This window comes from Diabrotica undecimpunctata, chromosome 5 (genome assembly GCF_040954645.1).
Source record: "Diabrotica undecimpunctata isolate CICGRU chromosome 5, icDiaUnde3, whole genome shotgun sequence".
NCBI lineage: Eukaryota > Metazoa > Arthropoda > Insecta > Coleoptera > Chrysomelidae > Diabrotica > Diabrotica undecimpunctata.
In genome coordinates, this window is record NC_092807.1 from 93,691,640 (window position 1) to 93,713,978 (window position 22,339).

The 22,339-nt window shown below is 33.0% G+C and overlaps 1 protein-coding gene across 1 annotated transcript in view; it reads right to left on the reverse strand.

Moving 5' to 3' along the window:
* The window catches only part of fusl (transmembrane protein fuseless), a 74,917-nt gene that overhangs the window by 9,380 nt on the left and 43,198 nt on the right, over positions 1-22,339 (reverse strand). The window contains exons 2-3 of the mRNA XM_072532210.1: positions 16,519-16,671; positions 2,715-2,898 (exon numbers count right to left, since the gene is read on the reverse strand). Coding sequence (XP_072388311.1) covers positions 2,715-2,898; positions 16,519-16,671 — 337 coding nt within the window. The remainder of the gene's footprint in view (positions 1-2,714; positions 2,899-16,518; positions 16,672-22,339) is intronic.

Here is a 22,339-nt window from a genome sequence, read left to right on the forward strand (position 1 = left end):
TCCGGCTATGAATTTGTGTCCAAGAAAACTAAAGTAGGTGTTAAAGTTGTTGTCGGTAATGGATTAGCCAGGAATACAGTAGACTGCACATAAGGTAAGGTTGCCTAGCCAGTCTTCAATGACAATGCTAGTTGATTGTAGGTACTTTCCATTGAACTTATTTAACTTTGATTTAATAATGATAGTTGTGCCACCGTGTGCTTTGTCATTTGAATGTTTTGTGTAGTGAACTATGTATTTTAGAATTTTAATATAATTGTTGTCTGTTAGATAAGCTTCTGATATGAGCATAACATCAATTTTGTTTTCGTCGAAAACATTTGATTATTTGGATATGTTGCGTTAGGCCATTTGAGTACCAGACGGCTATTTTAAGTCTGTGTTGCATTTTTGCATTTTAGAAATCAGACACCGCGTTGTACTGCGGAGGCCATATTTATATTTTCTACTCGCCTTCCCTCCACTGGTTTCGGCGTGAGGGGACGTGTCGTCGTTTGTAGTCGCTTTTCTTTCTTCGTGTTTTGCGGAAAGGGTTTTTGTGGATTTTAATATTGGTATCCATGTGTTGTTGATTTTTAGTCCTTCTTCTATCCGATTAAAATTATTTGGGTGCTTATATATTTATCTCCACCGCTTCCCGATACAACCGTGGGTAGTACTGTGATGTTTTATCCAGTATCTGCGTTTCTTCAAACAGTATCCGGTAAACATCACTGTCACCCCTAATAGCAAACTTTTTTATGCAGGATATAAAAACACTGACCATAAAAATAGCAGAGCATAAACCCAAACTACAATCATTATCAACCTGTATGTGTCCACTGCTGGACAAAGGTATCCCTCGGCTTTTTCCATCTGTCTCTGTCTTGTGCGGCTTGCATCTCAAACTATAGCTTATAGAAAAATTGTATTATCTGGATGCATGAATAAGAAAAATTACATTTATGGAACACATCAATAGTATCCATCCTTGGAATGGGAGAAGAACCAACAACAATAATTAGGAAGACGAAAACATAATGATACACGCTACACCAGAAATCAACCTAGGCCGGCAGATATTTACTCGCTGATTTACACCACTATCCTATAAATTTGCATTCGCAATCAAATCAAAACCCCAATCACTAGATCTCTCGGCAAATATGTACAATCTATGTAGTAGAAAGCATCATCGTCCCCTCAAAATTTCACCTTACGTACGTGGCGTTTTTTGCATTCCTGGTAGTAAATAAGTAGCTCTGGAAAAATATTAGCAAGTTAAAAAGTAATTATGAAGATAAATAACTGTGAATGACATTTATACGAACATATTATTAATAAACAGATCATGACATTGTTTTGTTGACCATACAACACAATGGCAATCGCTGTGACATGTTACACGTTTTCACCTCTATATTAATTTTACAGTAGGTACGAATTGTCGTAATTGTCACATTGACATTAAAAATTTCAAACGAAGTTCTGAAAGAATAAACAAATAATTAATAAAATGCCTATTACGATGTATACCGTCCAAGAAAAAGTGCAACTTGTAACATGGTACTTTCAGGGTCATTCGAAAATAGACCCCCACCAAGTGTTACAACAGTTAAAAATACCATTAAACATTTTCAAACTTCGGGATGTGTAAACAGTTGTAAAAAGTGTCATGGAGGTAATATACCATTGTTAGACCAGTCGATAAGGAGCGTCAAAAGCTAGTGAACTTTGCAATAGTGTACAAATTGCTAGGGAAGTTAACGTGAATGCTCGAACTGTCCAGCGAGTTCTCAAAAGGAATGGGTATCACTGTTTTAAGATGTTCCTCAATCAAACAATTCCTGATCGACTGATACACGTGGTACAATTAAATGGCCCACTAGATCCTGTGACTTAGCGCCTAATGATTTCTTTTTTTGCGGCTTTCTCAAAGAAACCATTTATAGGCATCTGTTTGAAAGGGCCACAAACCTAGTCGAATTAAGAGCAAACATACTTCATTTCTCAGCAAGCATTACACCAGGCCTACTCCAAAATATGCGGAGAAATCTGTATGACAGATTTGGTTACTGTTTAGCACAAGGAGGTGGAATATTTGAGCCCTTAATTCATTAATCTGCTTTCCTAATTTTTATTTTTTATTAGGTACATTTTACAAAGTTTGTAGGTTCTTAATTAGGTAGTATTGTTTATGTTTAAGTTTGGAATATTGTTATTGTTTTTTTTATTTAAAAGTACATTCTTATTCTAATTTTTTTCTTGTTTCTTGTCTTATTGTTATAAGCTTTGTCCATAAAATTTGTATAATTTTCAGTGACAATAAAGCATATTACTTATTTACCTACTTATTTATTTATATTGCTATTAAGGCTAAAAAATAACCAAAAAATTAGTTTTAGAGCATTATAATAAATATACTCTAGAAATGGGATTGCAATAATTCTTAATTACTATGGTCAACAAAACAATATCGTTATCTGAATAAAGGAATGTAACTAAACAAATAGTTATAAAATTTTAAAACGTAAAATAGTATCATAGTCCAGAAAAACTGATATTATAAAGAAAACTAGGAACTAGGAAAAACTAGATACCTAATAAACGAAGATAAAGAAAAATTGTCATGCATAATTATTTATATTGATCCATAATATATTCTTAACAGTCAATATATGACAAAAAATTGTCGCAAATAGTTTTTAGCTAATATTATATTACTAATTCGTTACCTGGTAGAAAATATACATTTAGCAAACTCCAAATTCCTCTCCATACGTTGACGGTACCAAAGAGAGCGAACAAAGTATAAAAATCTGCAAGTAGCAATCTCGCAGCACCAGTCAGTTTTTCACATAAATACCTCATCACAGGCTGAAGAAGGAACGCCAAGGCAACACATAAATATCCTATAACCTAGAAATAAATAATTTTTGGCTTGTATTTTTATAAAAACTAGTAAACAATGTAAAAACCAGTAGTCAATGGTAACCGGAAGAATGTTAAACTTTAGGTCAGATAAATCCACTATTGTACAAGAGGCCACTGCATGACCATTATATTCATAATGTAGTTTATAAAATTCACATTTTTACATACATTTAAAATTAGGAAAATACATTTATAATAAGTTGCCAGTCAAAAAGTCTTAATTTAATTAATAGTAATTAGTTTTTGACAAATATTTTATTTCGTTCATTTTTTTTTACATAAAATACGCTGCTCTAGAAGTATATGCATGTTTTTATATCAAATGAAAGCTATTTTTTTTCTTAACCCTTCGGAGGTCGCAATCATAAAGTGTACTCTATAGGTCGCGGTGTATCTCAGAGATACATTCGTTTAAGTTTAATGTTTCAATAAGATTGAAAAAAAAAAACTGATCGTGATTGAAAGAAACATTTATTTTGAACATAACTAATCAAAAAATAAGCAGATATAGATTAAATTATTGTCAAGAGAAAATAAAAACATGTAATCATTATTATTATTGTTACTAATCTAAGGCAAAAATAATCCAAACACATAATTAGATTTAGCTAAACTTCAGCGGAAAGATTAGTAAAACTAGCATAGCAAGAAGAACACATTCTTCTTTTATTACTCGTTTTAGCAAAATATGGATCTGTCCCACTGGTTGAACTTTCCTCCTTATGTTTCTGAAGCTGAAGCTGCAATGGTCGTGAATACCTGTAGTAATATCCGATTGCCGTTTTATTTGCTCTATCAATAACTGCCTTGAAAGGTTTCGAATGAAGAGGCTACGTCGTATTTTTGAATTCTGATTTAGCATGTGAATGGACTGTGCGTTGATCCCAGCAACGTTCAAGTCGACGTTAAATATTACCATAGGCCACCTTTTTCTGTTTCTGGTTACATTATATGAACCAACCATTTGGTGTACAGTGTCAACCCCTGATTTCGTCTGATTGTAATAATTGATTATCTCTGGCTTGTGCGTATCTAAATTTACTATCGAAGTGCATACTAGATACTAGAATTACGTTTTTCCCTGCTTCACCACATGCGATACAAGTGTATAATCCTTACTAAAAGCAAAAAACTTAGATTGTATTGGTCTGTTTGCCGTACTCACTAATTCAGTTGGTAGTTGACGTTTGATTCTTCTGACCGTCCCTACATATGATAGTCTCTTCCTTTTCAAATCGCTGACGAGAGTAAGATCGGTGAACCAATTATCAGCAGTGATATTTCGTCCTGAATTATAGATAGGTTTAGCTAATCTCTTGACCACATCTACTAGTTTATTGCTGACACGAAATGGACCTTAAGGCTGCAGTTATATGTTACAAAGTTTTGTCGAATAAGTAGATAAAATCGACCAAACTTCGATGCCATTTAGAAACAAAACATCAAGACCTTCATAAGCAATCTCAATCATTTTTCAAAATCAAAGCCTCAGAATTAGAACGAAATAAAAAAACAATAATGAAGACTGCTACTTGGGCCAATAACGAAAATGCTGTATTGGCGTTTTACCAAGTATCCATATTAGTTGCAAAAAGTGGTAAGCCTCACACCTCACTAAAATTATGGTTTTTGCTATGTTGGGAGAAAAAGCTTTAAAAAAACTGGACGGTATATCTTTATCCAATAGTACTGTGAAGAATAAAATTTTTAATTATGTTAGAAAATGTTAAAGAGCAATTGATATTGAATCCACAAGGAAACTAAGTTCCTGTAGCTGGCTGTATACCATGTATCACAAAAAATTTGTTGAAATCCTTTATAAAAGGTATTTAAATTAAAAAACCCAATCGGGCTATGTCATGAAGACAAAACGTTTTCGGAAACCATGTTCCATCATTAGTGTCTAGATGTACATGTTTTGAGCCACTATGTATATATCTGCGTAAAAACCCGTTGAAAGTTATAGGTTACAATTTAGTTTACATTATTTAGTCATATATATTAGTACATGACAACGTACGACTCCACATGACTCCACTTGTCTCATATATATATATATATATATATATATATATATATATATATATATATATATATATATATATATATATATATATGTATATATATATATATATATATATATATATATACATATATATGCATAAGAAGTACATTTGATATAACTGCTTGGTCATGTGTGAACTGTAAAATAGTGAGGGTCTTGTTTTAGAGTTCTTTTCCTATTCGTTACAGTATTATTTTCCGCTGTTTTAAAACTGCTGTAATATATTTTGAAACAATATTGGAAATATACACCAGACTTGTCTTAAACTTTTGTTCACTGAAAATTCATTCCCGATATATTCTCCAATTTTTATTCCTGAGTTTATCCCATTTTATAGATTTTGTAGAGCGGTAATGGGATTGACATTTGTATTTTTTTAAGAGCTCCCAGAATTTCATTATTAATATTGTATTACATGTTTTATGTCATTTCACAAACATTTATTTGTTGTTTACCGTTTTTTTTTCTCCAATGATTTATTCAATTGTGCAATAGAAGTATGTCATTGACCACACGTCCTAGAATATTAAAGTGCTATGTCTGATCCGCTTTGTTCTATGGATGTAAAACCTGGACAACAAAAATAAAAAATCGTAATAAATTAGAAGCGTTTGAGTTGTGGTGTTACCGTCGAATTCTCAGAATCCCATGGACAGCACACATATCTAACGAACGTGTGCTAAAGACCAGGTGCAAAGAGCGGGAACTGATCAACACCATCAAAATAAGAAAGGTCCAATACTTCGGCCACATAATAAGAGGACCTAAATATCGCTTATTTTGGTTGATCATTCAGGGAAAAATCGAAGTAAAACGCTGGGTTGGAAGAAAGCAACTGTCCTGGCTGCGTAGCAATAGACAATGGAAAGGTCGAATGGTCGAGGAATTATTTCATCTAGCTGCCGACAGAGAAACGTTTCATTTGCTTGTTAATACGACCATAGCCAACGTTTGCAAACAAGCACGGCACGCAAAGAAGAAGATTTATTCTAAAGGTAATATAATGTCGTTTTTATGACGAACTCCATATTGGTCTTCTTATTTTTGACCTGAATCAATTTACTTTACTATAAAATCTTAGTTCTCGTCCATAAAATCTACTTACACCTATAAAAATAGGTGTATATACACCTATTTTTGTTACGGGTACTTATAATTTTTTAATGTTCTCTCTCGCTTTTTTTATATATCGATTTTATATAGCCAGTTTTCCATTCTTTTAGAACGGGATACTAAGTAATATACAAGTTGAATATGTAAGATATCCTGTAGAATAATGTTTTGATTCTATTTTTCAGGAGTTCGGCGCTTCTACAGATCTATTTTTTTAGGTTTTTGTATGACTTTTTTGACCAAATATCTAGTGATTTTACTGTTATAGCCTCCGTAAATGATTTATTTAGATATTCTTACGAATCAACAAATGTTAACAAAAAGCAGGTTACATTATCCCAAACAATTTTGGCGTATTTCAAAATTAATAAATCATAATTTTAACAAAGACCCACTAAAACGCTATCCTTGAATCCTAACAAGCAAATTACCATTTTTATTGTCCTTTTATAAGAGAATTACAGCACATATTCGCATCTACTCAAAGGAGCTGGGCGAATTTTTAAACGGAAAATATCGTTCCACTTAAAAAATTTAATATGCAGCTATTTAAGCAGTTAGCTCGATATTATGATATATGATTGAATACATTTTTTTACTAACTACGTTCAATTACACGTTGTTACATTGTTCTTGCCAAAATTATAATAAATTTGCTAATTTTCCTATTTGCCTCTTCGCTGTTAATGGTATAGTGGTGCAATTTTCCCATTTTAACATTTATGTAATACTTTAATAGTATAGTTGACCTTCGACCTTGCTTTGTAGTGTATAATAACCATTTTTTTAATTTTACAGGAATTTTTGATAAAAAAGATTTAAATTTACAGAATTACTCCAGAAAATTATACAAAATGATAGGAAATGGATAATATGGTGAATATAAGAATAAGCACATGATAAGTAGATAATGGGTTTTAAATTATCAGTCGAGAAATTATTTACTTATATTTTCACTCGACATAATCTTCCAAAAATCAATACAGTTCGTTTAAATCACGTAGATTTTTCATTAAAAAGTCAAGTCTAATACCTAGAGTAAGTTACTTTGACAAAGTAAGACATGAAAAATTAGTCCAAATTCTAAAGACAAAAAACATAGACCATAGGGACTTACGAATAATAACAAACCTCTACTGGAATCAAAGAGCACAAATCGTAATAGATAACGAACCCAGTTGAGAAATTGAAATCAGGAGAGGACTTTGTCAGGGATGTATTATGTCCCCATTACTATTTAATGTATATAGTGAAGCCATTTTTGAAGAAGCATTACTATCTCAAAGTGAAGGAATAATAATTAACGGAAGATCTATTAACAACATAAGATATGTAGATGACACCGTGATTATGGCAAGCTATGCTGAACAACTTCAATTACTGCTAAATAAAACAAACAGTTACTGTAAAAAATATGGACTAAAAATAAATATAAAAAAGACCAAATACATGACAATAACAAAGAAAATAAATATACCAACAAACATACATTTAAAAAATGTACCGATAGAAAGGGTTGATAAATACAAATACATAGGAACCTGGATTTTAGACAATAATGATCAAACAATCGAAATAAGAGCAAGGATAGAAATAGCAAGAAATGCGTTTGTAAAAATGAAAACAATTCTCTGCAACAACGACCTTACATTAGAACTGAGAGTAAGAGCACTGAAATGCTACGTGTTTTCGATACTGCAATATGGACTTGAAAGCTGGACATTAAAGCAAGAACACATAAATAAGTTACAGTCCTTTGAAATGTGGTATTACAGGAGGATGCTTAGAATAGGGTGGACACAGAAGAAAACTAACACGGAAGTATTGCGAGAAATGGGCAAAGAATGCGAAATAATAAACACAATAAAAATAAGAAAGTTACAATATCTGGGACACGTAATGAGGGGAAAGCGATATGAACTGCTAAGGCTGATCCTTCTCCTAAGTGCCTTCTCTGTTGAGGTTGGCGATCAATATGGCAAATTTCTCTCTGTTCTGGGCTTGATGAATTAATTCATTTCCTTTTGTGTGGGTCCAATCTCTGATGTTTCATAACCTTCTTTTACCTTCAATCTTGCCTTCTAATATTACCTGGAGCTTCTCAAATTCCCTATGGCGCATTATGTGTCCTAGATATGACGTCTTTCTAATTTTGATAGTATTGACCAGATGACGCCGTGTGTTCATTTCTCTTAGTACTTCTTCATTCGTAGTTCTGCTGATCCAGCTTATTCTTAGCATTCGGCGGTACATCCATATTTCAAATGAATTTAATTTGTTGACGTCATACTGTTTTATTGTCCAGGTCTCACAGCCATATAGTAATAGAGACCACATACAACACTTTAGTGTTCTCAATCTTCTCTCAATCAATCAATCAATAATTCTCAATCTAAGGCTGATAATACAAGGAAAGATAAGAGGAGGAAGGAGTATAGGAAGAAGAAAAGTGTCATGGTTGAAGAATTTAAGGGACTGGTTTAAATGCAGTTCTATAGAACTCTTTAGGGCAGCAGTAGATAGAGTAAAGATAGTGATGATGATATCCAACCTCCGATCGGGAGACGGCACTTGAAGAAGAAGAATACCTCGAGCTTATTCCTGACAAAAACTATCCCGAAATTCACATATCCATTTGATCAATAAATGTAACAAAAGACTGAATTTTTTAAAAATCTACTAGATACATTCTGAGTATTAGACTTTGTTGCTTTTGTTGGCTTTGTGGGTATTGGCATGCCGGGTTACCTTGATCCATCTACCCAGATCTTTTGGCCACTATCTCTTCAATATTCTAATTCTCGCTAAAGCATTGGCAAGGGCGTTGATTATTTTATAGTCGTGGTTTAAGTTTTTATTTCTGTGTTTATTTGCAGACTGCACTTCTACGGAACACAAAAAGAAATATGAAGAATAATCAGAAGACAAAGATAAGAGATGAACGAACTAATAAAAACGAAACACACTCAGAAGGAAATATGGGCAGACTAATTTCGATCCCTATTTGCTAAAGGTGAGGATAATGAACTTCCCACACCAGAAGTGACGACCAACGAGGAAGTACATATTAAGAAGTGAGATGTAAAGGAAGTATTAAAGAAATTAGAAAGTAAAAATCACCAGGAGAGGACAGAATGAATAAACTCCTAAAGCACGGAGGGCCAGATCTAACCTACCTAATCTAACAACTACCAAAGCTTATGCAAACAATAATTTAACAAAAATGAATACTACAAGAATGGAGATAAAGCATTCCAATACCTCTCTTCAAAAAGGGAGACAAATCGAACCCGAAGAATTACAGAGTACTTAATTCTATAAACATAACTAATACATTAATAAACAAAGTAATAACAAATAAACTAAATGAAATTATAGCACTGGTAGAATAACGATAAGGTTTTAGGTCGGGAAGATCATGTACTGACGGTATATTTATAATGAGGCCAGTGCAAGAGAAATCATTCATCATCATCCAGCCCCGTTTTCACATCCATTGTTGGATATAGGCCTCCTCCAAACGTCTCCAGTTCTCTCTATCTCTAGCTGCTGCAATCCAGTTTGTTTCTATTCTCAACAAGAGAAATCATTAGAATGCAACAAACCGGAATATTTATGTTTCGCGGACATTAAAAAGGCATTTCACAAGGTTAAATTAAAAGACGTTATCCAAAAGGATGAAGCAAAAGGATTCTATGCGTATTATTCAAACTAGTATGGTCTTGGATGAAATATTAAAAAAAGTATCAAAACTATCAAAATCAACTTAACATAATCTGCTATACACAAACGACACAATACTAATCTCTTAAATTGAAGATGAATTACAACGTATGCTGCACTGATTTAATATAACGGCCATAAAATTTAACATGTTAATTTCTCTAAAAAATCTCCTCCCTCTCCGCAAAAATCAAGCAGAAACACAAATTGAAAAACCAATCAAAAACCAAAACCACCACCTCCGGTTGTAGTAGGTTTCCAAAGTACTGTTGACCTGAGCAAGCTTCTGACTGATGCTGGTATTAACTTGGTACAGCCAATAGCGATCATTACTGAGCTTTAATAGAGAAATTAAATAAGAGTAACCTTTCGTACCACACTTATCAAAATAAGCAAGAGCGGCCAATTAGAGTTGTTGTTAAAAGCAACACATGGCCACCAGAGGAAAGAGTAAAGACCTACAAAAACGACAATATAAAGCCAATAAAGCTGACAAGAAATTCAAATGGAAAACATTTAGACAGGATGAAGATATAAATAGAATTTAACAGAATAATAACAGACATACTTAGTATAAGAGCTGAAATCGAGCCATTAAGGAGTTCCAGATTAGTCCCGCAATGTAAAAGATGCCAGACTTTCGCACACACGTAGAAATACTGTAAAAATGGGCCAAGATGTGTAAAATATATTGGTAAACACCTTACTAAACATTGCCAAAAACCAACGGAAGATAAACACAATGTGATCATTGTAGAGAAATCCATTCCTCAAACTATCCCGAATATTATGCAGCTAAAAAATTACAAACAATAAGAAACCAGAGAACAAACAGGGACAATGTTATAAAAGCGTCCCATAGGGTTATTGAAAGCAAAAACTAAAAACGTTAGAGGTCAGTGAAAATAGAAGTTACAGCGATGTAACAAAGAATGCAAGGAGACATGCACCATCGCAACAACAAAAAGAATCTGATATTACATTAAAAATGATATTGGAAAAGCTCAACAAGATTGATGATAAAATAACTCAAATCAATATCAGAGTTACCCGACTAGAGCATGGCAATAAAGGGGCTATTCCAAAAATCAGAAATGGCTAAGGAATAATGGCGGAAATCAGATCGAGTTGCAAGCACTACTAGACTTTGAGAAAATTGATCTGTGTCTCGTTTCTAAACCACATTTAACTAAACAGCCATATATAAAATTTAGAGGGTACAGAGTATATTCTGCTGTACACCCAGATAATGCAGCTAAAAGAGGAGGCGCTATCATAATTAAAGATAACATTTTGTTTTATGAGGAATTAAAATATACAACTGAGCACATAGAAACTACAACAGTATGTGTTAAGATAAAAACACATACCGTAAATATAAGTTCAACATATTGTCCTCCTAGACACTCCATGAAAAGAGAACAATATATAGAGTTTATGAACAATTTAGGAAAAAGATACATCATCAGTGGCGACTTTAATGCAAATAATAACCACTGACTCTGTAGGCTAACTACAACAAAAGGAAAAGAACTATTATCAGCTGTTAAATAACAAAAGGGTGAAGTAATATCTACTGGTAGACTAACATACTACTGGCCTACCAATAGGAACAAAATTCCAGACCTGATAGATTTCTTTATTTACAAAAATATCTCAGCTAACTATCTGGATATCAATAACGGCTGCAACGTGAACTTTGATCACTTCCCGATAATTTTAACAATGAGTGTTACAATGATCAAAAAAGAGTTCAATCCAATATTGACTATGAAAAAAACTGACTGGGAGAGCTTTAAAATATACCTTCAACACAAAATTATTCTTGCTGTACCATTGAGAAACACGAGGCAACTTGATGATGAATTAGAAGTTTTTATAAAATATATCCATAAGGTAGCTTGGCAAAAAAACTCTCACAATAACTTCTAGAACAAAAGGGAACAACTATCCAAAAGAAATCAGAGAACTTATAATAGAAAAAAATGGCAGCAATGTAGAGCTCCACGAGACAAAACTAGTGTAAATAATGCTACACAAAAACTAAAAAGGGAGATATAGAATATAAAAAATTCAACAATTGATTCCTTTTTAAGTAATTTAACAGCTGACGAGAACACAAATTAATCGTTATGGAAGGCAACGAAAAGAATGAAGAGACCAATTATTCATTCTCCTCCTATCAAGTTGGAAAATGGCAACTGGGCTAGAAGTATCGAACAGAAAGCAGAACGATTTGCAGGTCATTTAGAAAGCACGTTCGAACGACAATGATGGTAAAGAACTGAGATGGGAAGAACCACTCCAAACCGAAGAGAGAATAACGTTGACATCATTTAGAGAAGTATCAACAGAGATAAAAGGGCATATAAATCCTAAGAAAGCTCCAGGATATGATCTCATAACAGGAGAACTATTGAAAAATCTATCAAGAAAAGCCATAGTTAAGCTGACACACCGAATAAATGCTGTTTTTACATTGATATATGTTCCCAGACTCTGGAAAGTAGCCGAAGTCATTATGATCGCCAAACCAGGTAAACATTCTAATGAAGTGACATCCTATAGATCAATATTACTCCTTCCGGTGATGTCAAAACTATTTGAAAACTTCTATTGAAAAGATTAAAACTTATACCAATTAAAAAAAATCCTATGCCAAATCATCAATTTGGTTTTAGAAATAAACATTCCACTATAGATCAAGTTCACAGAATAACGAATATAATTGAAAAAACTTTAGAAAAAAAGAAAGTCTGCTCTACAATCTTCTTGGACGTAATACAGACGTTTGATAAAGTCTGGCATGAGACTACTAAACTAAGAACGTGTATGCCTAAACAGTATTCAGAAATCTTAGAAACATACATTGCGAATAGATATTTCAGAGTAAAACAAGAAGAAGTGTACACCGATTTAAGGGAGATCAAAGCTGGCGTACCACAAGAGAGTGTATTAGGTCCGGTCCTATACCTGTTGTATACGTTTGACATTCCAGAGCTAGAACAAACCACTATTGCCACCTTCACGCATGATACAGCCACACTAGCGATAGGAGACACTAGTAAAGAAGGGACTAATAAGTTGCAACTATCAGTAAATACAATACATACTTGGACCAGAAAATGGCGAATTAAATTAAATGAGACTAAATCTGCACACATTAACTTTACAAATAAAAAAATAGAAAATTTTCCAGTTAAAATAAATGATACCCAAGTTCCTTATACAACATCAGCAAAATAATTGGGCATCACTCTAGAAGCGAGGCTGCGCTGGAAAGTACATTTCAAAAAGAAAAGAGGGGAACTTAATATTAAATATAAGAAATTGTATTGGCTAATTGGAAAAAATTCAACATTATCGATTTATAATAAATTATTCATTTACAAGCAAGTACTGAGGCCAGTATCGATATATGGGTGCCAACTCTGGGGATGTAAAGCTAGTAATCTACATAGTATCCAGAGATTTTAAAACAAAGTACTGAGGAATATTGTTGATGTACAATCTTGAACCAAGACCTGGGTATGGAAACTGTGACCGAAGTGATCAAGAGAACAGCAGGAAGCCACGAGCAGAGGCTGCATAGTTCTGTGAATGTCGAGGCAATCCAGCTTCTTGACAACACTGAACTAAAGAGAAGACTCATAAGGACAAAACCATTTCAATTAGTGTACATGTATAACAGTTTAGTGTAAAAAGCAGAGTATAGCGCTGTGATGTTATTGCATGTTAGTGGTAGTGAATTAGTTGATAGATAAAATATTATTAAATTAGTATTTGCTATTTAAGATTTTTTGTTAGATTGCTATTTGTTATTTAAGATACACATATGTCCAAAAGTTTGGAATATTGGAATATTTCATCTTTTTATTGATTTTTATATATAAAATCATCTGAATAGTTAAACATCATTTTGTTTCAATTATCAACAATACTAAATAAATCTCAAAACCAGATAAACGATATGCAAAAAAAGATATTTATTTTCTTGGAGTGAAAAACTTACAATGTACAACTTACATTTAAAAATAAATTAGTATAGAAAAAAATAATTTTGAATAAAACTAATAATAAGTATTTCCTCCATTGGCCTGTATGCAAGCCTGTAGGCGATTTGGCATGCTGCCGATTAACTGGTTGAGCTGGGCTTGCGGAATTCTCTTCCATTCTTCACGAGCAGCATCTTTAAGTTCTCAAAGTGTAACAGGGGATTGTTTCGCTTCTTGATGCGTGTTTTGAGAATGTTCCAAGCATGTTCAATAATGTTCATGTCGGGGCAATTCGAGGGCCACTGTAATGTAGATATTCCTTCTTCTTCAAGAAAATTTTGTACTGCTGATGTTCGATAAGGAGGTGCGTTGTCATGCATAAACACAAATTCATCACCTACTGCCCCTCGGAATAAACGTACTACAGTATTTTAAACTTCTTTGATATATACAGCACCAGTGACTCTTCTCTCCAGAACCAGCAGTGACGTCCGTGTACCACTCATAATACCACCCCAAACCATAATACTGCCACCTTCAAATGGGATACGCGGTTTAGCTGTTTCTAGTGAGGCTTGTCATCCTGGGGCCCTCCAAACCAGTGTTCTTCGCGAATCAGATACCAAGTCAATTTTTGACTCATCAGAGAACATCAAGTTATTCCAGTTAGGATCATGATGCGCCATTTCTCTAGCCCATTGAACCTTCCTATTTTGTGTTGGTAGGTTAGTTTAGGAACACGTAGCGGTCTTCTACGATACAAATTTACCGCATTTAGTCTGCGTGTTATTGTTTGCCGTGAAATATTCAGTCCTTGAAGCCTAGAAATTTCTCTGGATATACCACTTGTAGATTCCAGACGATTTTTACGAGCTATAAATGTTATTTGCCGGTCTTGTGCTGCTGTTGTACATCGATTTCTACCACTTCTGAGACGATCCTTGACTTCATTTTTATCTTGGAATTTTTTTTTTAATTTTCGATACAGCACTCTGAGTAACATCAGCAATATTCACGATATGACTTTGACTAAAGTCCTGTTGTAACAAAGCAATTACTCTGGATCTGTCAAAATGAGATATCACGTTTCTAGACATTTTTAAACGGCTCAATTAAAATTTAAACAAAGACGGAAATAATGTGTAAATACGCTAATCAGTTGAATGTGACCAAAATCATACAAAAACGATTCAAATTTTTTATCATTTTCATTTAAAAACCCTCTAGAATGAATATCAACAACAGTTTTAAAACCACCATAGGCGTAGATATATTATTTGTACGTATTCCAAACTTTTGGACATGTGTGTAGTATTTGCTATTTATTAAGTTAGGTTAGAAAATAACTGATAATTGATCGTTTGTGACAAGATAGCAGTTAATTGGACCAAATGGGAAACTTTTTTATTTATAATTTTATGAAAAATAATTATTTCTTATAAACAGTTCTAAATGATCTAAAATCTAGAATAACATCAACAGATATTAATTTTTTTAGTCGTAAGTATACGCCGTTTTGTGAAAAAATATGAATTTTATGTAAGAGTTAACAATATCCACAATTCATATTTTTTGACAAACCTCGACGTCTACAGGGTGTTTCAAAAAAGGTAACCTCGTCTCTAGGGCAGGTAAAAAACTGAAAAATAATTGGGGTTTGCTTAGTAAAAAATTTTTGTAACGCCATCCGTTTTTAAGATACAGGGCGTTGAAGAAAAAAAAATTTTACCCATTTTTTACGATTTTGCCGAAACTACTGGCAACATTGTAATGAAATTTTATACGAATATGTTTTGGAAGCTGATACATCCCATGAATTTATTTTTATATCTAATTCTCATAGAGGGCGCTAGTTACACGGATCGTACTAAGTATTAGTCAACTTTTTTAAGAATATAATGATTAATCAAAATTTCAAGTAAACTTAAACATCATTCAATTTTACACGAAAAAAGTACTCTTGGTAAAACTCGATACTGTGTACCGTTTTCGGAATATTTTGATTTGAAAATTATGAAGTAATAATTGATGCTGGTAGTAATGAAAAAGTTCTAATAGGTATACCTCTATTTTCTCCAAGTGTGCCATGGAAATCTGACATTTATTGATTGTTATGAAGATAAATCAACAATAATTAGAGTTTTGAAACCTTGTTATTTGTAAAATTAAATCAAAATGTACTCAAATGTTGAATACACTGACATGTTATTAACCTTAGGCGAATGTTTAGGATGTTCTAGTGCAGCTGTGACACGTTATGCAGAAAAGTTTTCTAGAAGAAACTTACCAAGTAAAAAAACATTTAGAGCCGTTGAACGACGTTGTCGAGAAACTGGGAATGTGAGACCAAATAAATTAAATTCTGGTAGACCAAGAACAACAAGAACAATTAATAAAGAAAATAATATTTTAAATTTACTTGATCAAGATCCAACATTTAGCGTAAGGAATAAAGCAAGACAAACAAATACTTCTTCTTCAAGTACTTGGCGGATACTGAAAGAACAGCAATTACATCCTTATATCCAAGAGCTCTTGCCAGATGATCTACCGACAGATGACAGCCCACAATCCAAATTTTTTAAAATGCATTCTTTTTACGGACGAGGCCACCTTTACGCGACAAGGTATGTTTAACTCCCATAATGCACACTACTGATACATATTTCTAGATATTTTTAGATAAATTTGATAGATTTATAAACTTACTAGACTACTCCAATAAGAAAACACCAAATCTTGTGGAAATAGGTATATATCAACCAGCAGCCACACGCCTCTCCACACGAAAACTACTAAAGTCCCAACTACAGCTATAGAGAAGAGACAGTCTAACACAAACAAAGATTTTCTTTCTTCCATCTGAAACAAAAAAAAATAGTATATTATATATGTACAGATTTTAAAGCGGTAAAAACATAATGTCATATAAGTATTCAGTTATTCATTTTAAATGTTTTAGTTATTGTGTAATTTGTTTTATTTTAAATTTTCTAACAACTAGTCAATTCTGCTAGAGAAGAGAAGAAGAAACGAACAATGTTTGCCATTAATTATTAGGTTCTTCTTTGTACCTTGTCCAGTCTCTCTCTTATTGGCAATCATTTTAACTACTTTTTCTCAACCCTGCGCACTTTGTAGAGTTGGTCGACATTAAATCACTTATTTTAGTTAGGGTAACTAAAAAATAGTTTAGAAAATTAATTTTGTTTTGGCAATAAGACCTTTTGCACGAACTCAGTGGAAATAAGTCGTTTTCCATGTAAAATGTTGTGGACATAACATGATTTGCATGTAAATAAAGTAAAAAAGCAAAGCAATAAAGTAAAGGAAAAATGATTTTCTGAATTAACTTATATTTTTATAAAATAATAATATAGGCCTTATCTAAGCGACAAACATTGTCATAATAGGTAGTTAAGGCAACAAACAAACAGTTTTTTTAAATATAGAAGTCACAGCGCTCATCTTCGAGATAATCTTTGTCTTTTCTTTGTTTAACACATGAGGAAGTGAAAGTTCTTCCAGTCTCACTTGTTTAAGATTCTTTTTCCCTTATTTTCTCAAAGATATAAAGACCCTTTTCCTTCATACTTGTAGTTTTTCAAGGCTCTTACCAACACAATATTTTTGTAAGACTTTCCTTTTCCCTTTTTTCGAAGGTGTTCAATTTCATCTGGTGTCCGGTAGCATATTTCAATTCTCTTTAGTTCACTCATTGATTGGATGTCCTTATAGTATTCACTTAGCTTCTAAGTGTCAAGAAGTAGTCAATCTTCTCCTAGTGCTCTTACCTTGCCTATACCGCTGTAGATGTCTGCGTACAGCGAAATACAATAAAATCATTTGGATTGAAGTTTTGTCTGTTTCCAAATGAATCAGTGTTCTCAGAACAATATTATTTTTATTTTAAGAAACACAACCATCGCTTAACAACCTTAGTATAGAACAGCCCTAAAAATTAGCTTCTTTCAAATAGTTAAAGAGAGCCGATGATATTTTCACACTGCCTTTTCCTGCCTGCTTCTCTGTCCAAGTGTAGAACATGTGGTTTTGAGTTTTTAGATCAGAATTTGTTAAAGATCAAAATAAAGGCTAAAAGAATAAGAAACATATATTTCCATATACTTATAAAATGCTTTTGCTCTTCTTAAATGAATCCGCTTTTCAACCATTAGCTGCGCCTTTCAGAAGACTGAGCTGGTGCACTTTTAATTTATTCTTTGAAACGGCAGCACGTACTGTAAGTATCGAAGGCAGGTGACTTAAAACCTATGTTAATATTTCACTTAGTTTGCTAATACTTAACTCACTACTCAGATATAATCTTAGTCACCTCCTCTTTTCCCTTCAAAAGCAGACCCAAGATGCACTTATTTGGCTATGTTTTTATTGCAGTTTCTTCAATACCAATAACAGTGCGAAAAAGCTTTAAATATACAAAAGTTTTAGCACCAGAGACAAATGGAAAAAAGTATTGTATTGAGTAGGTAGACCTAGGCCTATGTCTTTTGATTTGTGTTGTATGAATTAGACTGGCAATTATATTATCTTGTATTTTCGTGTCTGGAATTTTATAAAACTCTTCTTTGAAAGCGCTGATGTAAATATGCCTTATTTTTACGCACGTGAAACGTTTATTGTTATGCTTAAACAGTGCAAACACTAGGGCTCTTTTAGGATCTACATACTTGGTAATTTGTTCACTTTTCCTTTTTTTAATTCCTTTTCTTCTTTTTTTAGTCCCTTCATTTCCTTTACCAACACTTACACTTCCATCTCCTACTTCCATTATTCTTTAAATAATAAAGTAATTACTAATTGTTTTAAAATACTTTGACAATAAACCCCCACATAACCTTAAATTTGTAAGTCTGACTGGGTCAGCTGAGTAGCAGTTGCAGAGCTCCTATTGGTTTGTTGGAAATAAGCTGGATAGCATGGACCAGTATAGTGGAAATAAGTTGTTTTGCATGTAAAGGTGGCTTTTAACATGCTTTTACCATGGTAATAATTTTTTTTGCATGAATCAGACAAAATAAACCACTTTGGCTACAACAGAACAATGAATTGGTACATCTAATTCAACTTTAATTTTTGTGTGACTTAAGCCATTTTGCATGTTACTTCCTCATTTAAAGAAGCATTAGATGACATCCAAGGTGGAATCAAGATAAACAAATTCAGGTTCGTCGATAATGCCATCCTTAGGGTTTCAGTCGAGACCGATGGACGTGGGACAGGCTCTGGTCTCGTCCCATGTCCCACATCCAGCACTTTTCTGCTGTTTCGCGTCTTCTGCTATCCCGAAAAGCTAACTTAAATTATATTTTCTATATAAGTAAATATATTTTTAAAATAATGATATAAAGACAAATTTTAACTTATAATATTATTTTAATTTATTAATTACTCCAGTTTCTACAAGTGGCACCTTTTCCTGTACAATGCATTATGTAAAACTTTCTATTTGTTTCGAGTTTCTCCCGTTTAGATTGTTTCAGACGCTATACTAATTTAGTTTAAAATTATCGGAGTATATGTTGTTGACTCTTGCGTTTGCTGTGTTGTTGATATACAGTTGTTGCAGTAGGTATATTAAATGTTCGGGGGTCCCATTTTTCTCAGTATTCCCCATATTTTATGCCACTTTACATTATCGAACGCTTTCGAGTAGTCGACGAAGTACAAATATGTTTCTAGATTAAATTCTCTAGATTTTTCTATAATTTGTCTGAGATTGAGAATTTGTTCTCGTGTGCCTCTTCCAGGGGATCTGTAGTAGAAGTATTGATTTTAATCTCTCGTTAATTATAGTTAGTAGAACTTTACTTGCGTGGGAGATCAGGGCTATAGTGAGGTAGTTATTACAGTCAGTTGGTGAGCCTTTCTTATAAATGGGTATGAAAGTAAGCTTACACCAATCATCTGGCCATTGTCCTGTGTTCCAGATTTCATTACACAGTTTGAACATTACTTCAATTCCTATGTCTCCCATTTCTTTAAGTGCTTTCGCCATGATTCCGTCTTCTCCTTGAGATTTTCCAGTTTTTTTATTTTTTTATTGCTGTTTCCATTTCCGATTTTAAAATATGTGGTTCCTTTTCGTCATTTATTTCTTCTGGATTCACGTCTTCATGGTCACTATGAAACAACATTTCACAAATATTGTTTCCATGTCGCTGCTATGTCCTCTGGATCGGTGATGATCATTCCCAACTTATTTTTAATTATTTGCGTTAGTGGTTTGAACTCTTTAGTTAAGTATTTTACTTTGGCAAACAGTTCTCTAGATTCTTGACGGTCGGCGTGTTCTTGTAGTTGTTTGCATATTTCTTTAATATGACTATTTTTGTCTCTTCTACTTGATGATTTTATGCGTCTGTTTATTTGCTGTCTTGTTCAGTTTCTGTTGGATTTGAAGCATTGTTTCTAATTTTTCTTCATTCTTCTACTAGGTTTAGTGTTTCATCAGTCATCCAGTGTTTTACTTTCCTTGGGGTTTCTTTGGGGTTTGTAATATTTATTGCGTCTATAATCCACATCTTTGTATGTTCCCATGTTTAATTGGGATCGCCAGTAATGTTTGGTGTGTTACTACGTTTTAGTGTTTCTTTGTATTTTCTAGGCTCTTTAGGTATATATTTAATTGTTTTATTTCGGTTTTTTTACAAAATTTGATACGGAATTCGGATTGTAACAGTTTATGGTCTGTTACGCAATCAGCCGCTGGTTTTGTCTTTACGTTGACTACTGAACTTTTCCATCGTTTGCTGACAAGAATATAATCTATTTGGTTTTTATAGCTTCCCCCCGGTGAAGTCCAAGTTTATAGTCTTCGCGGATGATGCTTAAACATGGGTTCATGATACTATGTTCAGTGTCGATGACAAATTGTAATAGCCTTTCTCCTCTCTCATTTCGTTCACCTATTCCAAACCCACCAACTGTTTCTTTCAGCAGATGTTCTGTTGTTGTTTTGCCTATTTTTGCGTTCCAATCACCCAATATTATGACTGGTTCTTTTTTGAGTATATTAGAGATGTTATTGTTTAATAACTGGTACATATCCTCCACTCATCGCATGTTGGCATATACACTTAGTAGTACATGGATCTTTGTTGGCTGTCCATCGAGAGTAATTTTAATTAGGCGGTCATTTATTGGAAGGTATTCATATACACATTATGCCAAGTTCTTCTGTACCAGTATTCCTACGCCTTTTTGAGTGGTTTTATTGGCTCCCGACATGAATATTTTATAATAGTTGGAATCCCAGTGAGCCTGACCTTCCCAGTAGGTTTCTAAAACTCCAAATATGTCTACTTTTTCTCTCATAAGCTCTCGTTCTAAGATATGTAGTTTTCCTGGTTCTAACAAAACTCTAACGTGCCATGTGGCTATAGGGTGTTTTGTACGTAGTTTACTTTTTGGGTTTCCAGTCACCAATTTCGCAGATGTAGCCTGGTTGCCCACATCCATCTGCCCGGTCGTCCATTTCACAAATTTTATATGTAAACTTAAAACTTAAAATTGTTTGGTAAATTATGTTTAATTGCTAATATTATGATAAATTTTATTTTTTTACACTAGACTCTGACAACTCTTAGGTATGGATTTCATGATATTTACATAACTCTTTTAAATAAATTGAACAAAATATTAGTCGTCTGATAATCAAGCCATAGCAAAGCGTGGCCGGGTCAGCTAGTTATTATTATTAATTCTTGTACAAAACAGAAAAAAACATATCGATATTTATAATTTTTCTGCTTTGAAAAGTCCGATATAAAGAGTGTAATCTTCTGTCATAAAAACTGTACTATCAAGCATTTCCAAATCGAGTATAAATGTAAAATATTAAACAATGTAAATCGACGTATCGTTAATAACCATGAGTTGCTGACACGACTGAAATTATAAATAAAAATACACGTGAATTTATTATTATATTTAAGCTACAAAAAATTTAACGCCATGGAAAATAAAATGAACATTTTTAATATGGTTGTTATTATATTTAGCAAATTTTGTTATCTTAATATATTGTTTAAAGCAATTAAAAACGTGTTGTTGTGGTTTGTAAACAAAATTGTGTTTGGCTGTTACGTGATTAGAAAAAAATATATGCTAGGGTCAAAATTTAGTAAATACAAATACATTTACTGATTTTTATATCGGTATTAAATTCAAAACTTAAATTTTGTACTGTTTTTTCCCATTTTTATATACTATCGTAAGGTCATAAAGGGAGCAGGACAATTGTTAAGAGTAGCTCAAAACATAGAGGCATTTGTCATTTTAATCATCCACGTTAAGTGGACTTGCGAATAAAAGTGAATAAGACTCGCAAAGAAGATGCCTTTACGTAAAATTTGAAAAAAAAAATTCTATCAAACCTTGATCAACAAATCATTTATCTCTTCCAAAATAAGTAATAATTAAACAACAATCTTTGCTATGAGGAAATTTTAATCCAGTAGGTAAACCTTAAGTAAACGCCTAACCCGTTTACCTAACCAAACATTTC